Here is a 16,873-nt window from a genome sequence, read left to right on the forward strand (position 1 = left end):
TTAACTTTATTGAACAGCAGCTGTACAAAACACCATGTTAGATGAAAGGAAGCTCTACCCCAGACCCCAGAGATGGTCTATCTCTGCTCCCCATTTAATGAGTATAATAAGCCAGACACTGCCCTGATGACAAATATGTGTCCAAAAAACTCAGCATCCATGACAGTTTCGATTTGAGTTCTCTGGGGGAAATCAAGGAATAGATTTCATCAATTCCAAAAGCCTTTTCTATTGTTACAGATAGGCCAGATAAAACATGACAAAGAAAAGCCTGCTGGCTCAGTAGGAAACCTCCTAAGGGACAGAAAAGTAGTTGAATTATTGACCCATCAATGGGTGATCTCAGGAAACAATTGCATGTGGCTCATCTGCTGACTTTTCCATTATAAGGGATTTTGAGGGGTGGGGAGAGAATAAGGGGGATGTTTTATTCCATCCAGTTACAATGTTACTTAATAAAGATGGCAGACACCCTATTCCCCAGATTTTGGCAAGAAGGGTAGGCAGCATTGGAGTGTGCTGGCACCTTCCATTTCTTGGATTTCCACTAGATTTATAGGGAGAAGTCATCAGCACTGTCAGACATGCACTGTTCTCATCACCTGCCATTGTCCAGTGCTTCTTCAGGGGAAAAAAAATGTCACTGCATTCATTATAGTTTACTGTTGTTAAGAATATAAATGAGCCATAATTCAACTATTTGTGAGCCATATATCAGATAAGAACTTGAAACAATTATAATCATAGCTGAGTTCATTGAGGGATTACTGCAAGCCAGCCATCATTCTAAGATTTTACATGTATTAACTCATTCATCCTCATAACGACCCAGTAACATAGGTGCTATTATTACCTCCATTTTACAGATGAAGAAACTGAGGCATAGAGAGGTTATGTAACTTTGAAAGTTACAGCTACTTAATGGCAGAGCAGGCATTTACTTTAACCTACACAGACTAGATCAGAATCCATGTTCTAATCTTGATGGTTAAACTGCTTTCCTAAAATAATACACAGGAGAAAAAGCAGTTTACACATAACTCAAGTGATTTTATACATAGCTTTACAAAGTATGTCTCAGTCTAGTGCTACTGCTGCATGTACTTTTAAGACAAGAAGGACACTACTGCACTCAATATCAGTATTTCTAAGACTAGGTTTTAAAAAAAATCAAGTAACTTTCCCTGGAGCACAGCAAAAAGATCACTGAATCACAAAGTTGAAGGGGGATCTGAGAAGCTGTCTCTTCATAGTCCTTAAGAAAACAAAATGTAGGCAAAGGGGGCTAGAGGTATAAATTAAAATCACTCTTGAGGTTTCAGATGTCTGGTTGGAGATTGATGTGTGGAACACTTATTAGAGCTGACAGTGGCTGCCTAGCACCCACTTAAATTGAAATACTTTCAATTCAATTGGCAGCTTAGCAGCCATTTGAAGGAAGTATGTTGGTATTTCCATCTTTAAAAGAATGTAATATTATTACTAATAATAATGATGACAGTTAACCTTTATTGAGTGCTTATTATATGTCAAACATTGTGCTAAGTATATTATTTAATGTTCATAGCAACACTGTGAGTTAGATACTATAATTATGCCCACTTTACAGATGAGGAAACTGAGATACAGATAGGTCAAGTAACTTGCTCAAGGTCACAAGGCTAGCAAGTGGCAGAGCAAGTATTCAAACCCAAGTAGTCTGTGTTCAAGGCCTGTGTTGTTAAATACTAAGCAAGGTACTGCCTCTGAAGAAATAGCCTTGTGAGCTACTGTTAAAAGTAAGATGTGGTATATATACTCGTACATAATGGAATATTATTCGGCCATAAGAAAAGATGAAATACTGCCATTTGCGACAACATGGATGGATCTTGAGATTATTATGTTAAGTGAAATAAAACAGACAGAAAAAGTCAAGAACCATATGACTTCACTCATATGTGGGATATAAAACTCAAAGGAACAAGACAAACAAACAAAGAAACAAAAACTCATAGACACAGACAATAGTTTAGTGGTTACCAGAGGGTAAGGGAGAAGGGGGGTGGTAGAAGAGGGTAAAGGGGGTCAAATATATGGTTATGGTAAAAGAACTGACTTTGGGTGCTGAACACACAATGCAATATATAAATGATGTATTATAGAAATGTACATTTGAAACCTATATAATTTTACTAACCATTGTCACCCCAATAAATATAATAAAGAAAAAAAAGAAAAAAAAAAGAAAACCTGCCCTAATTTTCTAGGCTTGATATTGGCCCCAGTGTAAACATTGGGCCTGTAATGATGACTTGTATATATTTTTTTTCCTCTCAGTGCTAGGCCTGTTTTGCTCCACAGTATAGATGGGTGGCTAAGCATTGAAGATTATTTTGCGGACATAGACTTATGTTTAGACGTGGTGATTTACAAATAATCTGATGTAAGCTAACATTTAGTCTCCTTGGTATCAGAGCATATCTGGCCTCAATATTTTCCCTGAGACATATACCTATACAGTTCAGATTTCCATAAACTGGTAATACTTAAGCCAAATCAGGTAATCTAGTCACTCTAGACTATAAGAGATTGTGACTCTGGACTACTTCATATGGAGCTATAGAACAATATACAATATTTTAGCTTAAATTCTATTATAATGAAATAATGAAAAACTAAATGAAAAAACCCATTACTTCTTTTGTAAGTATCTATGAGAAATATATTAATAACGTTTTTCAGTATTTTAATAGCCAACAGTTTTGAGCACTATGTACTAAGTATTGTGCTAAGCAAAATTTACAACTTACAACAACCCTAATGGTTAGGTACTATTAGCCTGACTTTATGAACAAGAAAATTTAGTTTCATAGATGATATAAAACTACCCAAGATGACATAGTAAAAGAAGCAGACTTGGAAGTCATGCAGACTGACTCCAGAGTCTGAGTTCTTAACCACTATGCCATACCAGCTCCCGTTATAACACCTGCTGATCCCATATTGGCTCCTCCAGCTATTTAAAACCCAAGGACATACATGGTCCAATCACTGTAGCCCTTAAAGGACGCCTGGTTGCTCATTTCAATCATGGTTGGTCTAATGCAGTAGGGTGCAGTCTAGTCATCTGCAGCCCACGGTATGAATTACAGTTTGGTGAAATAGTTCTTTGCTTCTGCCACATATAGAATCCAAGCTCCTTTTTTTCTCCACCCATTTCTCATTCACATATTTTTTTTTCTTTATGTTTGGCTGCCTTTATGCTTGTCTCTAAGCTTTCAATGCAATAACATTTCTTAATTTATTATTAAGATTATTATGTATCATTGTTGCCTACCCTACTTTATCCCCCTACAGAGATTCAAAATCCAATCTGGAATTGTGAAATTATTTTTTGAGGGTGGGAGTAGCTATATAAACAAATGGCATAACAAAGCAGTATGACTCTAGATCTATTGCTCGATTTTAATGTGCTTGTGAATTACTTGAGGATCGTGTTAAAATGAAGCTTCGCCACCCAGAGTCAGTTCTTTTTCCATCACCATATATTGGATCCACTTTACCCTTACCTACCACGCCCTCCCCCTTTATAGATGAAGTATTACAGAATTGTACACCTGAAATTTATGTAACTTTACTAATAATTGTCACCCCAGTAAACTTTAATTTAAAAAAAAATGCAGCTTCTGATTCAGTAGTTTGGGGCTGGGGCCTGCGATTCTGGAATTCTTAACAGCTCCCAGGTTATGCAGATCACACTTTGAGTAGCAAGGTTCTAAATGGGCAGGATCCGGTCATGCTTTTAAGTAGGACCACAATTAAATGACTCTGGAGAGATTAATGTTTAGGATGCTTGAAAAGAACCCCACGCTTCCTGGGATGGCAATTTTTAATGGTTAATAGCTCTGACAGTCCAGGAAGAAACTTTTGTGTCTAAACTAAAACTTTCAGATGCTGTGGCATTTTTATTTTTATCTTTAGTGGAGATGGAGTTAGGACACCATGCCCATTCTCTTATGGGTTATTTTGTTTAAAAAAATATGAAAAGTTATTCAATGTTAACTATGGTCTTTGGGATGCTCCCCACCATGTCCTTTCCTTCCCTTTAAGTCTAAGATTTTTGGGATGTCTCAGTCAGTTCTCATTCCAGCTCCACGTTTATTTGTCTCTTCTAAGAAATCCAACAACTAGACAAGATTTAAATTCCTTGCCAAATCCTATTGACTTTTATTGCAATGAGTTATTTAAATTTTCTGCATATCCTGCATCAGATACACCCCAAGCTTGCCAATAATTCAATAGAGAGTATACTAGTAACTACTGGCTACCCGGTCTATAAAGCTCATATTACAAAAATGCACACTTTAGGCAGAATCTGGTAAATGTTAACTTCAAAGTAAATTGTGTCATACTGCTATATTTATGACCACATGGTCAATAAAAATAAATGCTTGTGAGGTGATTAAAAATAGCATACCAGGTAAAATTGGTTGTCCAGCAATTCCCAGTGGTGCCATTCCAAGATTATTCATTGCTGTGGCCCATGCAGTTGGATCAGACATAGGTAGCGTCATTGCAGTGGAATCCACATTCAGAGTTCTACTATTATCAGCTAAAAAGAAATGACAAGCAAAATAATTTGTTGTACTAAGGTTTCAGTGTTTAGGTTCTTATCAATGTAAACTCTGACAAATGCTTTACAAAAATTGACTGATGGACAAGCGATGGATAAAGGCCTGAATTCCAGCTCTTAACAAGTGTTAAAAAAATACAGCTTAAACTAGCAGGAAGCCATAGAATTTGAAAGCAGTATACCAGACAGCATTTTAGTGTTTCTTTCTCTTTTTCTCTCTCTTCCCCTCACTCCCTCCTTCCTTCTTTTTCTTCTTACCTTCCCTACTGTTATATATACACACACACACACACACACACACACACACACACACACACACCTTTTTTTTAGAGCAGTTTTAGGTTTACAGCAAAACTGAGGGGAAGGTACAGAGATTTCACATATACTCCTGGCACCCAAACATGTACAGCTTCCCCCATTACAAACATCCCCTACCAGAGTGGTGTGTTTGTTACAAGTGATGAACTTACATTGACACATCATAATCACTCAAAAGCCATAGTTTAAACATATTAGGGGTTCACTCTGGTGTTGTACATGCTGTGGGTTTGGAAAATATCAATCATTATAGTATCATATGGAGAATTTTTACTTCCCTAAAAATCCTCTGTGCTCCACTTATTCATCCCATCCCAATCCCCAACCTCAACAACCACTGATTTTTTTTCACTGTCTCCATAATTTTGCCTTTTCTAGAATGTTACATAGTTGGAATCATACAGTATGTAGCCTTTTGAGGTTGTCTTCTTTTACTGAGCAATACACATTTAAAGTTGCTCCATGTCTTTTCATGGCTTCACAACTCATTTCTTTTTAGTGCTGTATAATATTCCACTGTCTGATATACCACCGTTTATACAGTCACCTACTGAAGTACAGATTGGCTGCTTCCAAATTTTTGCATTTATGAATAAACTTGCTATGAACATTTTTGTGTATGTTTTTCTTTTCTTTTCTTTTTTTGTGGACATTAGTTTTCAGCTCCTTTGGATAAATACCAAGCAGCATAATCACTAGATCATAATGGTAAGAGCATGTTTAGTTTTCTAAGAAACTGTCAACCTGTCTTCCAAAGTGGCCATACTATTTTGCACTCCAATCAGAAATGAATGAGAGCTCCTGCTGCTCCACATCCTCACCAGTATTTAGTGTTATCAGTATCCTGGATTTTGGCCATTCTAATAGGTGTGTAGTGAAATTTTGTTATTTTAATTTGCATTTCCCTGATGACATATGATGTGGAGCATCTTTTTTAGCGTTTATTTGCCATCCGTATAACTTCTTATGTAAGGTGTTTATTAAACACTTTGGCAAATGTTACACAGGTTATTTGTTTTCTTACTGTTGAATTTTAAGAGATATTTGCATAATTTAGATAATAGCCTTTTATAAGTTGTGTATTTTTGCAAATATTTTCTCCCAATATGTAGCTCCTCTTCTCACTCTCCTGACATTGTCTTTCACAGAGCAGAAATTTTTAATTTTAATTAAATCCAGTGCATCAATTATTTCTTTCATGGACTGTGCCATTGGTGGTGTATCTAAAAAGTCACTGCCGTACCCATGGTCATCAAAGTTTCTCCCACGTTATCCTCTAAGAATTTTACAGTTATCTGTTTCACATGTAGGTCTTTCAATCCATTTTTTAAAAAAACAAAGTTTATTGGGGTGACAATTGTCAGTAAAGTAACATAGACTTCAGGTGTACAATTCTGTAATATAGCATCTATATATCACATTGTGTGTTCACCACCCAGAGTCAGTTCTCCTTACATCACCATATATTTGATCCCCTTTACCCTCTTCTTTCACCCCCCCACCCCCCTTACCCTCTGGTAACCACTAAACTATTGTCTGTGTCTATGAGTTTTTGTTTCTCATTTGTTTGTCTTGTTCTGTTGTTGTTTTTGGTTTATATACCACATATCAGTGAAATCACATGGTTCTCTGCTTTTTCTGTCTGACTTATTTCGCTCAGCATTACTCTCTCAAGATCCATCCATGTTGTCACAAATGTTCCTATATCATCTTTTCTTACCGCTGAATAGTATTCCATTGTTTATATATACCACAACTTCTTTATCCATTCATCTATCGAAGGACATTTTGGTTATTTCCATGTCTTGGCCACCGTAAACAAAGCTGCAGTGAACATTGGAGCACACGTGTCTTTATCTCTAAATGTTTTCAGATTTTTTGGGTAGATACCCAGGAAAGGGATTGATGGGTCATATGGTACTTCTATTCGTAATTTTTTGAGGAACCTCCACACTGCCTTCCATAACGGCTGCACCAGTCTGCATTCCCACAAAGAGTGTACGAGGGTTCCTTTTTCTCCACAGCCTCTCCAACACTTGTTGCTATTTGTCTTGTTGATGATAGCCATTCTGACTGGGGTGAGGTGATATCTCATTGTGGTTTTGATTTGCATTTCTCTGATGATTAGTGATGTTGAGCATTTTTTCATATGTCTATTTGCCATTTGTATGTCCTCTTTGGAGAAATGTCTGTTCAGGTCCTCTGCCCATTTTTCAGTTGGGTTGTCTGTTTTTTTTGTTGAGTTGCATGAGTTCCTTGTATATTTTGGAAATTAGCCCATTATCAGAGGAACTAATTACAAAAATCTTCTCCCATTCAACTGGCTGCCTCTTTATTTTGTCGAGGGTTTCTTTTGCTGAGCAGAAGCTTCTAAGTTTGATATAGTCCCATTCATTTATTGTAGCTTTTACTTGCTTTGCCTTTGGAGTCAAATTCATGAAATGCTCTTTGAACCCAAGGTATATAAGTTTAATACCTATGTTTTCTCCTATGCAGTTTATTGTTTCAGGTCTTATGCTTAAGTCTTTGATCCATTTGAATTAATTTTGGTACATGGTGACATATAGCAGTCCAGTTTCATTCTTTTGCATGTGGCTTTCCAATTCTGCCAGCATCATTTATTTATTGAAGAGGCTGTCTTTTCTCCACTGTATGCTTTTAGCTTCTTTGTCAAAAATTATCTGTCCATATTTATGTGGTTTTATTTCTGAGTTCTCAATTCTATTCCATTGGTCTATGTGTCTGTTTTTCTGCCAATACCATGCTGTTTTGATTATTGTAGCCCTGTAGTACAAGCTAAAGTCAGGAGTGTGATACATCCAGTATTGTTCTTTTTTCTTAAGATAAGTTTGGCTATTTGGGGTCTTCTGTAGTTCCAAACAAATCTGATGACTTTCTGTTTCATTTCTTTAAAAAATGCCATTGGGAATTTGATAGGGATTGCATTAAATCTGAATATTGCTTTGGGTAATATGACCATTTTAACTATGTTCATTCTTCCAATTCATGAATATGGAATGTAATTTCCATGTCTTTGTGTCTTCTTCAATTTCTTTCAAAAATGTCTTATAGTTTTCAGCATATAGGTCTTTCACATCCTTGGTTAAGTTTACTCCTAGGTATTTTATTCTTTTTGCTGCAATTGCAAAGGGAATTGTTTTTTTATTTGTTTTTCTCAGAATTCATTGTTAGTATATAGGAATGCAATGGACTTTTGTACACTGATTTTGTAGCCAGCAACTTTACTGTATTCGTTGATTGTTTCTAATAGCTTTTTGGTGGAGTCTTTAGGGTTTTCTATATATAGCATCATGTCATCTGCAAAGAGTGACAATTTAACTTCTTCATTCCCAATTTGGATGCCTTTTATTTCTTTCTCTTGCCTGATTGCTCTGGCAAGGACTTCCAACACTATGTTGAAAAGCAGAGGTGATAGGGGACAGCCCTGTCGTGTTCCTGAACATAGAGCAAAGGGCTTCAGTTTTTCACCGTTAATTATGAGGTTAGCTGAGGGTTTGTCATATATGGCCTTTATTATGTTAAGGTACTTTCCTTCTACACCTACTTTATTAAGTGTTTTAATCGTAAATGGATGTTGTATTTTGTCAAATGTGTTTTCTACATCATTTCATATAATCATATGATTTTTGTCCTTTATTTTGTTTATGTGATGTTTCACATTGATGGATTTGCAGATGTTGAACCTTCCTTTTTCTCCGGGGATGAACCCCACTTGGTCGTGATGAATAATCTTTTTAAAGCATTGTTGCATTCGCTTTGCTAGAATTTTGTTTAGGATTTTTGTATCTGTATTCATCAGAGATATTGGTCTGTAGTTTTCATTTTTTGTGTTATCTTTACCAGGATTTGGTATCAGGGTAATGTTGGCCTCATAAAATGAGTTAGGGAATACTGTCTCTTCTTCAATTTTTTGGGAGAGTTTGAGAAGGATTGGTATTAAATCCTCTTTGAAGATTTGGTAAAATTCACTAGTGAAACCATCTGGTCCTGGACTTTTGCTTTGGGAAGGTTTTGCATGACTGATTCAATTTCGTTACTGGTGATCGGTCTGTTTAGACTTTCCAATTCTTCATAATTCAGCCTAGGAAGGTAAAATGTTTCTAACAACTTGTCCATTTCTTCTAGGTTATTAAATTTGGTGGCATGTAGTCCTTCATAGTGTTCTTGGATGATTCTTTGTATTTCTGTTGCATCCATTGTAAATTCCCTTTCTCATTTCTCATTTTGTTTATTAGTATCTTCTCTCTTTTGTCTTACTGATTCTAGCCAAGGATTTGTCAATTTCATTAATCTTTTCAAAGAACCAGCTCTTTGTCAAATTAATTTTTTCTTGTCTTTTTGTTCTGTATTTCATTTAGCTCTGCTGTGATTTTTATTATTTCCTTTCTTCTGCTGAACTTGGGTCTCATTTGTTCTTCTTTTTCTAGTTCTTTAAGGTGTAACGTGAGGTTACTTATTTGGGATTTTTCTCTTTTCTTGAGATAGGCCTGTAATGATTTCCGTCTTAAAACTGCTTTTGCTGCATCTCAAAATTTTGGCAGCATGTATTTTCATTCTCATTTGTTTCTATGTATGTTTTGATCTCTCCTCTAATTTCTTCTTTGACCCAGTCGTTCTTTAAAAGAATGTTGTTCAATCTCCATGTATTTGTGGTTTTTCCTGCTTTCTTTTGGCAGTTGATATGAAGTTTCAAAGCCTTGTGATCGGAGCATATCTTGGTATGATTTCAATTTTCTTAAATTTGCTGAGGCTAGTTTTATGTTTCAATATATAGTCTTTGGATATTAACCCCTTATCAGAGGCATTGTTTTCAGAAATCTCCCATTTGGTTGGTAGCCTCTTTATTTTGTCCACGGTTTTCTTTTGCTGTGCAGAAGCCTTTTAATTTAATATGGTCCCAATTCATTTATTTTAGCTTTTACTTCCCTTACCTTTGATGTCAAATTCATAAAATCCTCTTTGAACCCAAGGTCCATAAGTTTAATACCTATGTTTTCATCTATGCAGTTTATTATTTCAGGTCTTATGTTTAGGTATTTTATCCATTTTAAGTTAATTATGGTACTCAGTGACAGATAGCAGTCTAGTTTCATTCTTTTGCACGCGGCTTTGCAATTCTGCCAGCAGCATTTATTGAAGAGGCTTTCTTTTCTCCACTGTATGTTTTTGGCTTCTTTGTCAAAAATTATCTGTCCATATATATGTGGGTTCATTTCCGGGTTTTCAATTCTATTACATTGGTCTGTGTTTCTGCCAATACCATCCTGTTTTGATCACTGTTGTCCTGTAGTACAGGCTGAAGTCGGGGAGTGTGATACATCCAGCATTCTTCTGTTTTCTTAAGATTGCTTTGGCTATTCGGGATCTTTTTGGTTTCATACGAATCTGACAATGTTTTGTTCTATTTTTTTGAAAAATGCCATTGGGTTTTTGATGGGGATTGCATTACATCTGTATATTGCTTTGGGTGGTATGGCCATTTTAACTATGGATTCTTCCAATCCATGAACACGGAATGTCTTTCCATTTCTTCACGTCTTCTTCAATTTTGTTTAAAAATGTCTTATAGTTTTCTGTGTATCGGTTTTTCACATTCTTGGTCAAGTTTATTCCTAAGTATTTTTTTTGTCGCAATTGCAAAATGAATTTTTTAAATTTGTATTTCTGAGGTTTCATTGCTAGTAAATAATGCAATGGAAATTTGTACGTTGATTTTGTAGCCGGCAACTTTACTGTATTCGTTTTTTGTTTTTAATAGCTTCTTGTTTTAAATAGTCTTTAGCATTTTCTATGTTTAGCATCATGTTATCTGCAAAGAGTGACAATTTAACTTCTTCATTCCCAATTTGGATGCCTTTTATTTCTTTCTCTTCCCTGATTGCTCTGGCAAGGACTTCCAACACTATGTTGAAAAGCAGAGGTGATGGAGGAGAGCCCTGTTGTGTTCCTGAACATAGAGCAAAAGGCATCAGTTTTTCACCATTAATTATTACATAACCAGAGGGTTTGTCATATATGGCATTTATTATGTGGAGTTTTTCCCTTCTATACCCATTTTATTTGTTGTTTTAGTCATAAATGGATGTTGTATCATGTCAAATGCTTTTTCTGCATCTATTGATATAATCATAATATTTTTGTCCTTTATTTTGTTTATGTGGTGTATGACATTGATTGATTTGCGTATGCTGAACCATCCTTGTGTCTCTGGGATCAAATCCATTTGGTCGTGATGTGTGATCTTTTTAATGCATTGTTGCCTTCAATTTTCTAGAATTTTGTTTAGGATATTTGCACCTGTATTCATCAGAGATATTGGTCTGTAATTTTCTTTTTTGTATTATCCTTACCAGGTTTTGGTGTCAGAATAATGTTGGCCTCATAAAATGAGTTAGGGAGTGTTGTCTGTTCTTCAATTTTTTGGAAGAGTTTGAATAGGACAGCTATTAGATCCTGTTTGTATGTTTGGTAAAATTCACTAGTGAAGTCATTTGGTCCCGGACTTTTGCTTTTGGGAAGGTTTTGGATGACTGATTCAATTTCCTTACTTTTGATCAGTCTATTTATATTTTCCAATTCTTCGTGAATCAGACTAGGAAAGCTATATGTTTCTAAGAATATATCCATTTCTTCTAGGTTATTAAATTTGGAGCCATATAGTCTTTCATACTATTCTTGGATGATCCTGTCCATTTCTGTGGCATCTGTGGTAACTTCCCCTCTTTTGTTTTGATTTTATTTGTGTCCTTTCTCTTTTTATCTTAGTGAGTCCAGCCAAGGGTTTGCCAATTTTATTCATCTTTTCAAAGAACCAACTCTTTGATGTATTATCTTTCTATTGTCTTTTGGTTGTCTATTTGATTTAGTTCTGGTCTGTTTTTTATTATTTCTTCCTCCTGATGACTTTGGGCTTCATTTGTTCTTCTTTTTCTAGTTCTTTAAGGTATAATGTGAGGTTATTTATCTGGGATTTTTCATGTTTCTTGAGATAGGCCTGTAATTATATAAATTTCCCTCTTAAAACTGCTTTTGCTGCATCCCCAAAATTTTGGTAGGATGCATTTTCATTCTCATTTGTTTCTATGTATCTTTTGATCTCTCATTTTTTCTTTGACCCAGTTGTTTTCAAAACAAAAGAACAAGACAAACAAATGAGAAACAGAAACTCATAGACACAGATAATAGTTTAGTGGTTGCCAGAGGGTAAGGGGGGCGGGGGGTGGGGGATGGGAGATGAGGGTAAGGGGGATCGAATATATGGTGATGGAAGGAGAACTGACTCTGGGTGATGAACACACAATGGGATTTACAGATGATGTAATACAGAATTGTACACCTGAAATCTATGTAATTTTACTAACAATTGTCACCCCAATAAATTTAATAAAATAAAATTAAGAAAAAAAAACAAAAAAAAAACCCACCTATGTTTGTTTAATCTCCACATATTTGTGGTTTTTTTCCTGCTTTCTTTTTGCAGTCAATATCCAATTTTGAAGCTTTGTGATCAGAGAATATGCTTCGTATTGTTTCAATCTTCTTAAATTGGCTGATGCTAGTTTTATGTTCCAATACATGGTCTTTCCTTGCGAATGTTCCATGTACACTAGAAAAGAAGGTACTGTTTGATGTTCTAGGATGAAGTGCTCTATAAATTTCAATTATATCCATTTCATCTAATGTGTCATTTAGGGCTGCTATTTCATTATTTATTTTTGCTTTGGATGCTCTACCCATAGCTGTCAATGACATCTTTAGGACCCCCTACTATAATTGTGTTTTGGTCAATTTCTCCCTTTAGTTGTGTTAGTAGTTGCTTGGTGTATTTTGGTGCTCCCTGATTGGGGGCATAAATATTGATGATTGTTATGTCTTCTTGCTGTATAGTCCCCTTCACCATTATGAAATGTCCATCTTTGTCTCTTGTTATCTTTTCCACCCTGAAGTCTGTTTCATCTGATATCATTATGGCTACACCTGATTTTCTTTGGGTACCATTTGCTTGGAGTGTCAATTTCCACCCTTTCACTTTGAGTCTATGCTTGTCCTTGTAGCTGAGATGTGTCTCTTGGAGACAGCATATGGTTGGGTTTAGCTTTTTTATTCAATCTGCTACTCTGTGCCTTTTCATTGGCAAATTCAGTCCATTTACACTTAGAGTGATTATTTATATGTGAGAATTTCCCACCCTTCTATCTGGTTATCTGGTAAGATGGTGTCACCATTGTTTCTTTGCCTTTTTTTCAGTGTCTAATATTTCAGTGTGGTGGTATTCTGTGATTTCCCTCCTCTATTTCTTCATTTTTTATGTTATATATTTCTCTTCTGGATTTTTCTTGAGTGGTTACCATTAATTTTACGTAAAACAAAGTTTCATATTTAGAATATTACATTTTCTTCAGTATGCTTCCATTCTCCAGTCCCTTGTGCCGCTTCAGACCTAATACTCTCTCTCCTTTTATGTTTTTTTTGTCACAAATTATACGTATTTATGCTGTGACTTGATTTCTGCAAGTTTTCTTTTTCTTCTTTTTTTAAAATGTTTTACTTTTCCTTCTTTACCCTGTATGTTATGTTTAAGTGCATAGTGTCCTATTTGGTGTAGGGGTTGCCATTTCCTGCTTCTGTCTGTTTGTAATACTACTCATGGTTTTGTATTCTTCTGCTTTTATGTTTCAGGTCGAGAGCCTCTGTCATGCGGGAGACCCTGCTCGCTGCACCATTTGTCGTGCGGGGCGGCCTGCGGGGTCTCTGCTCCCGCTCCCCACACAAGAACGCAGGATATGGTGAGGCCAAAAAGGAACACCCACGGAGCCATAGGTAGGGGAGTCATACCACTATATTCTCGCTGGCAGCATCCACCTCTCTGCTTTCCGCTCTTGCTAGCCCAGCCACCATCTTCTTGCTAGCCCCCATTCCCTCTCTCTTCTCCTTCCTGCTAGCCTAGCCACAGCAGTTATATTAGTGGCCAATGGCTCACTGGTTACAGCTGACGGCCAACTAGCCACAGCTGATGGCCATGCAATCACAGTTGGCCATTTACTACCTGAGCCAACACCTTTCTATGTGAGGCCGAGAGCCTGGAAACTACTTTCTGGGGCTCTGCTCCCACACTCCACCCCTACAGGCTCTCGCCTCACAATCTACGCGACAAGCGTCTTCCGCGAGGGGCCCTGTGCGAGGAGCCTGAAGGTGAATGCAATATCCTGGACACAGCCAGGCTCTCTGGGCACAGCCAGGGTTTCTCAGGGCACCACCAGTACTTCTGGGCACGGCCAGACTTCCTGGACTTCTTAGGGTACCACCTGTCTTCCCGGACACAGCCAGGGTTTCTCAGGGCACCACCAGTACTTCTGGGCACGGCCAGACTTCCTGGGCTTCTTAGGGTACCACCTGTCTTCCCGGACACAGCCAGGGTTTCTCAGGGCACCACCAGTACTTCTGGGCACAGCCAGACTTCCTGGACTTCTTAGGGTACCACTAGTTTCCCTGGGCACAGCTAGGATTTCTCAGGGCACTGCCACTCTCTCTGGGAACAGCCCGACTTCCTGGGCACAGCCAGGGTATCTTCAGGGCTCAGCCAGACTTCCTGGACTCAGCCAGGGCTCTCAGGGCACTGCCACTCTCTGTGGGCACAGCCACACTTCCTGGACACAGCCAGGGCTCTCAGGGCACTGCCACTCTCTGTGGGCACAGCCACACTTCCTGGACACAGCCAGGGCTCTCAGGGCACTGCCACTCTCTCTGGGCCTCTCGGGGTACCCTGCTGGAACAATAGCGACTCACAATCAAGGTGCTTACATATTCTCAATGGTGGCCAGTCAAGACACAAAAGCAAATATCCCCCAGTTCCACTACATGGTGGTATGTTCCCAAACAAACAGTCAAGTTGTCCATTAAATTAGGGATGGAAGGCAATTCCCCATAGTCCATAGTCATTCGCCAGGGCTGTCCTGGGGGTGAGGGATGACCTTGACCTCACCCACATCTCCCACGGAGGACTCAGCAAGCCTGTCCTCCCGGGACAAGTCCTGCATCCGGGCTGCCTGAGCAGGAACTTCCCCGGCCCACAGGGCTGCAACGACCTTTGGTTTCTCCGGCCTGTGCTGGTTGGGGAACCGTCCACATCTTTCCACCTCTCCACGGGGCTCCATCTCTCCAGCAGCTGCATGGCTTTTCCTGTGCTGGTGGGAGAACTGTCCACGTCCTCCCACCCCTCCACGGGGATCCAGCTCTCCGGCAGCTGCTCCTCCTGGTCTTCCTCAGACTGGGTGTTCACACGCACAAACTGCTCCACCGCCTTTTGGAGAGCCTTGGCCGGCACCATACCCTGCTCGCTGCGCCATTTGTCGTCCGGGAGACCCTGCTCGCTGCACCATTTGTCGTGCGGGGCGGCCTGCGGGGTCTCTGCTCCTGCTCCCCACACAAGAACGCAGGATATGGTGAGGCCAAAAAGGAACACCCACGGAGCCGTAGGTAGGGGAGTCATACCACTATATTCTCGCTGGCAGCATCCGCCTCTCTGCTTTCCGCTCTTGCTAGCCCAGCCACCATCTTCTTGCTAGCCCCCATTCTCTCTCTCTTCTCCTTCCTGCTAGCCTAGCCACAGCAGTTATATTAGTGGCCAATGGCTCACTGGTTACAGCTGACGGCCAACTAGCCACAGCTGATGGCCATGCAATCACAGTTGGCCATTTACTACCTGAGCCAACACCTTTCTATGTGAGGCCGAGAGCCTGGAAACTACTTTCTGGGGCTCTGCCCCCACAGCCTCCTTCACTATTTTTTGTAACGCAGGTCTTGTTTTAGAAAATTCCCTCAGCTTCTCTATGTCTGGAAAGGTCTTTATTCCTCCTTCATATCTGAAGGATATCTATGCTGGGTATATTATTCTTGGCTCATAATTTCTCTCTTTCAATAATTTGAATATTTGAGTCCACTGCCTCCTAGTTTGTAGTGTTTCTGCTGAAAAATCTGATGATAATCTAATGAGCTTTCCTTTGTAGGTTACTGTATTCTTTTCCCTGGCTGCCTTGAGGATGCTTTCTTTGTCGTCAATTTTTGACAGCTTCAGTACAGTGTGCCTTGGAGAAGGCCTGTTGGGATTGAGGTAATTAGGTGTTCTACTTGCTTCTTGGATTCGAGGATCCAGTTATTTCCACAAGTTTGGGAAGTTCTCGTCAACTATTTGTTTGAATATACTCTCTGTCCCCTTCTCCCTTTCTTCTCCTTTTGATATGCCCATTATTCTTATATTGTTCTTTCTGATGGAGTTAGAATGTTCTTCCAGAGTTCTTTCACTTCTTTTGTCTCTCTCTTCTTCTATACTGTCTTTTCCAGATTTCTATCTTTGATGTCACTGATTCTTTCCTCCATCTGGTCAACTCTATTACCTAAGCTTGCTATTTTATTCTTCATTTATTTTATTGAGTTCTTAATCTCCAGAAATTCTATTTTTTTCTTTTTTATAATTTCAATCTCTTTGTAAAATGTTCATTTTGTTCTTTTTGTTTGTTAGTTCATTAAACTGCCTGTCTGTGTTTCCTTGCATCTCATTGAGCTTTTTCTGGACTGCAATCTTGAATTCTCTGTTATTTTAGTCATGTATTTCCATGTCTTTAAGTTCATTTTTTTTTTTTTTTATTAATTAGTTTCAGGTGCACAAGACAAAGCAAAACTTAGACATTTATCATTTATATCCCTCACACTGTGTGAACCCCCCTCCCCCCATCCACTATCCCTCTGTACGTTCCCAAAACCTCTCACCTTCCCCTTATCCCCACCCCCCTGCCCATCTAGCAACCCTCAGTTTTTCCTCCATTTTTCCAAAACTGTTTCTGATTAGTTCATTCACTTATTCTTTTCTTTAGATTCCACATATAAGTGAGATCATATGGTATTTGTCTTTCTCTTTCTGAC

The 16,873-nt window shown here is 38.4% G+C and overlaps 1 protein-coding gene across 21 annotated transcripts in view; it reads right to left on the bottom strand.

Annotated features, from left to right (window-relative positions):
- The window catches only part of ENOX2 (ecto-NOX disulfide-thiol exchanger 2), a 432,409-nt gene that overhangs the window by 147,700 nt on the left and 267,836 nt on the right, over nucleotides 1–16,873 (bottom strand). For 19 of the 21 annotated variants that reach the window (XM_019716148.2, XM_074323651.1, XM_019716147.2 and 16 more), the window contains one exon: nucleotides 4,460–4,594. The exons of the other annotated variants lie outside the window; for them this stretch is intronic. In XM_019716148.2, the coding sequence (XP_019571707.2) occupies nucleotides 4,460–4,556 (97 nt within the window). In that variant the 5' untranslated portion in view covers nucleotides 4,557–4,594. The remainder of the gene's footprint in view (nucleotides 1–4,459; nucleotides 4,595–16,873) is intronic. 21 annotated transcript variants of the gene reach the window in all.

This window comes from Rhinolophus sinicus, chromosome X, assembly GCF_036562045.2.
Source record: "Rhinolophus sinicus isolate RSC01 chromosome X, ASM3656204v1, whole genome shotgun sequence".
Lineage (NCBI taxonomy): Eukaryota > Metazoa > Chordata > Mammalia > Chiroptera > Rhinolophidae > Rhinolophus > Rhinolophus sinicus.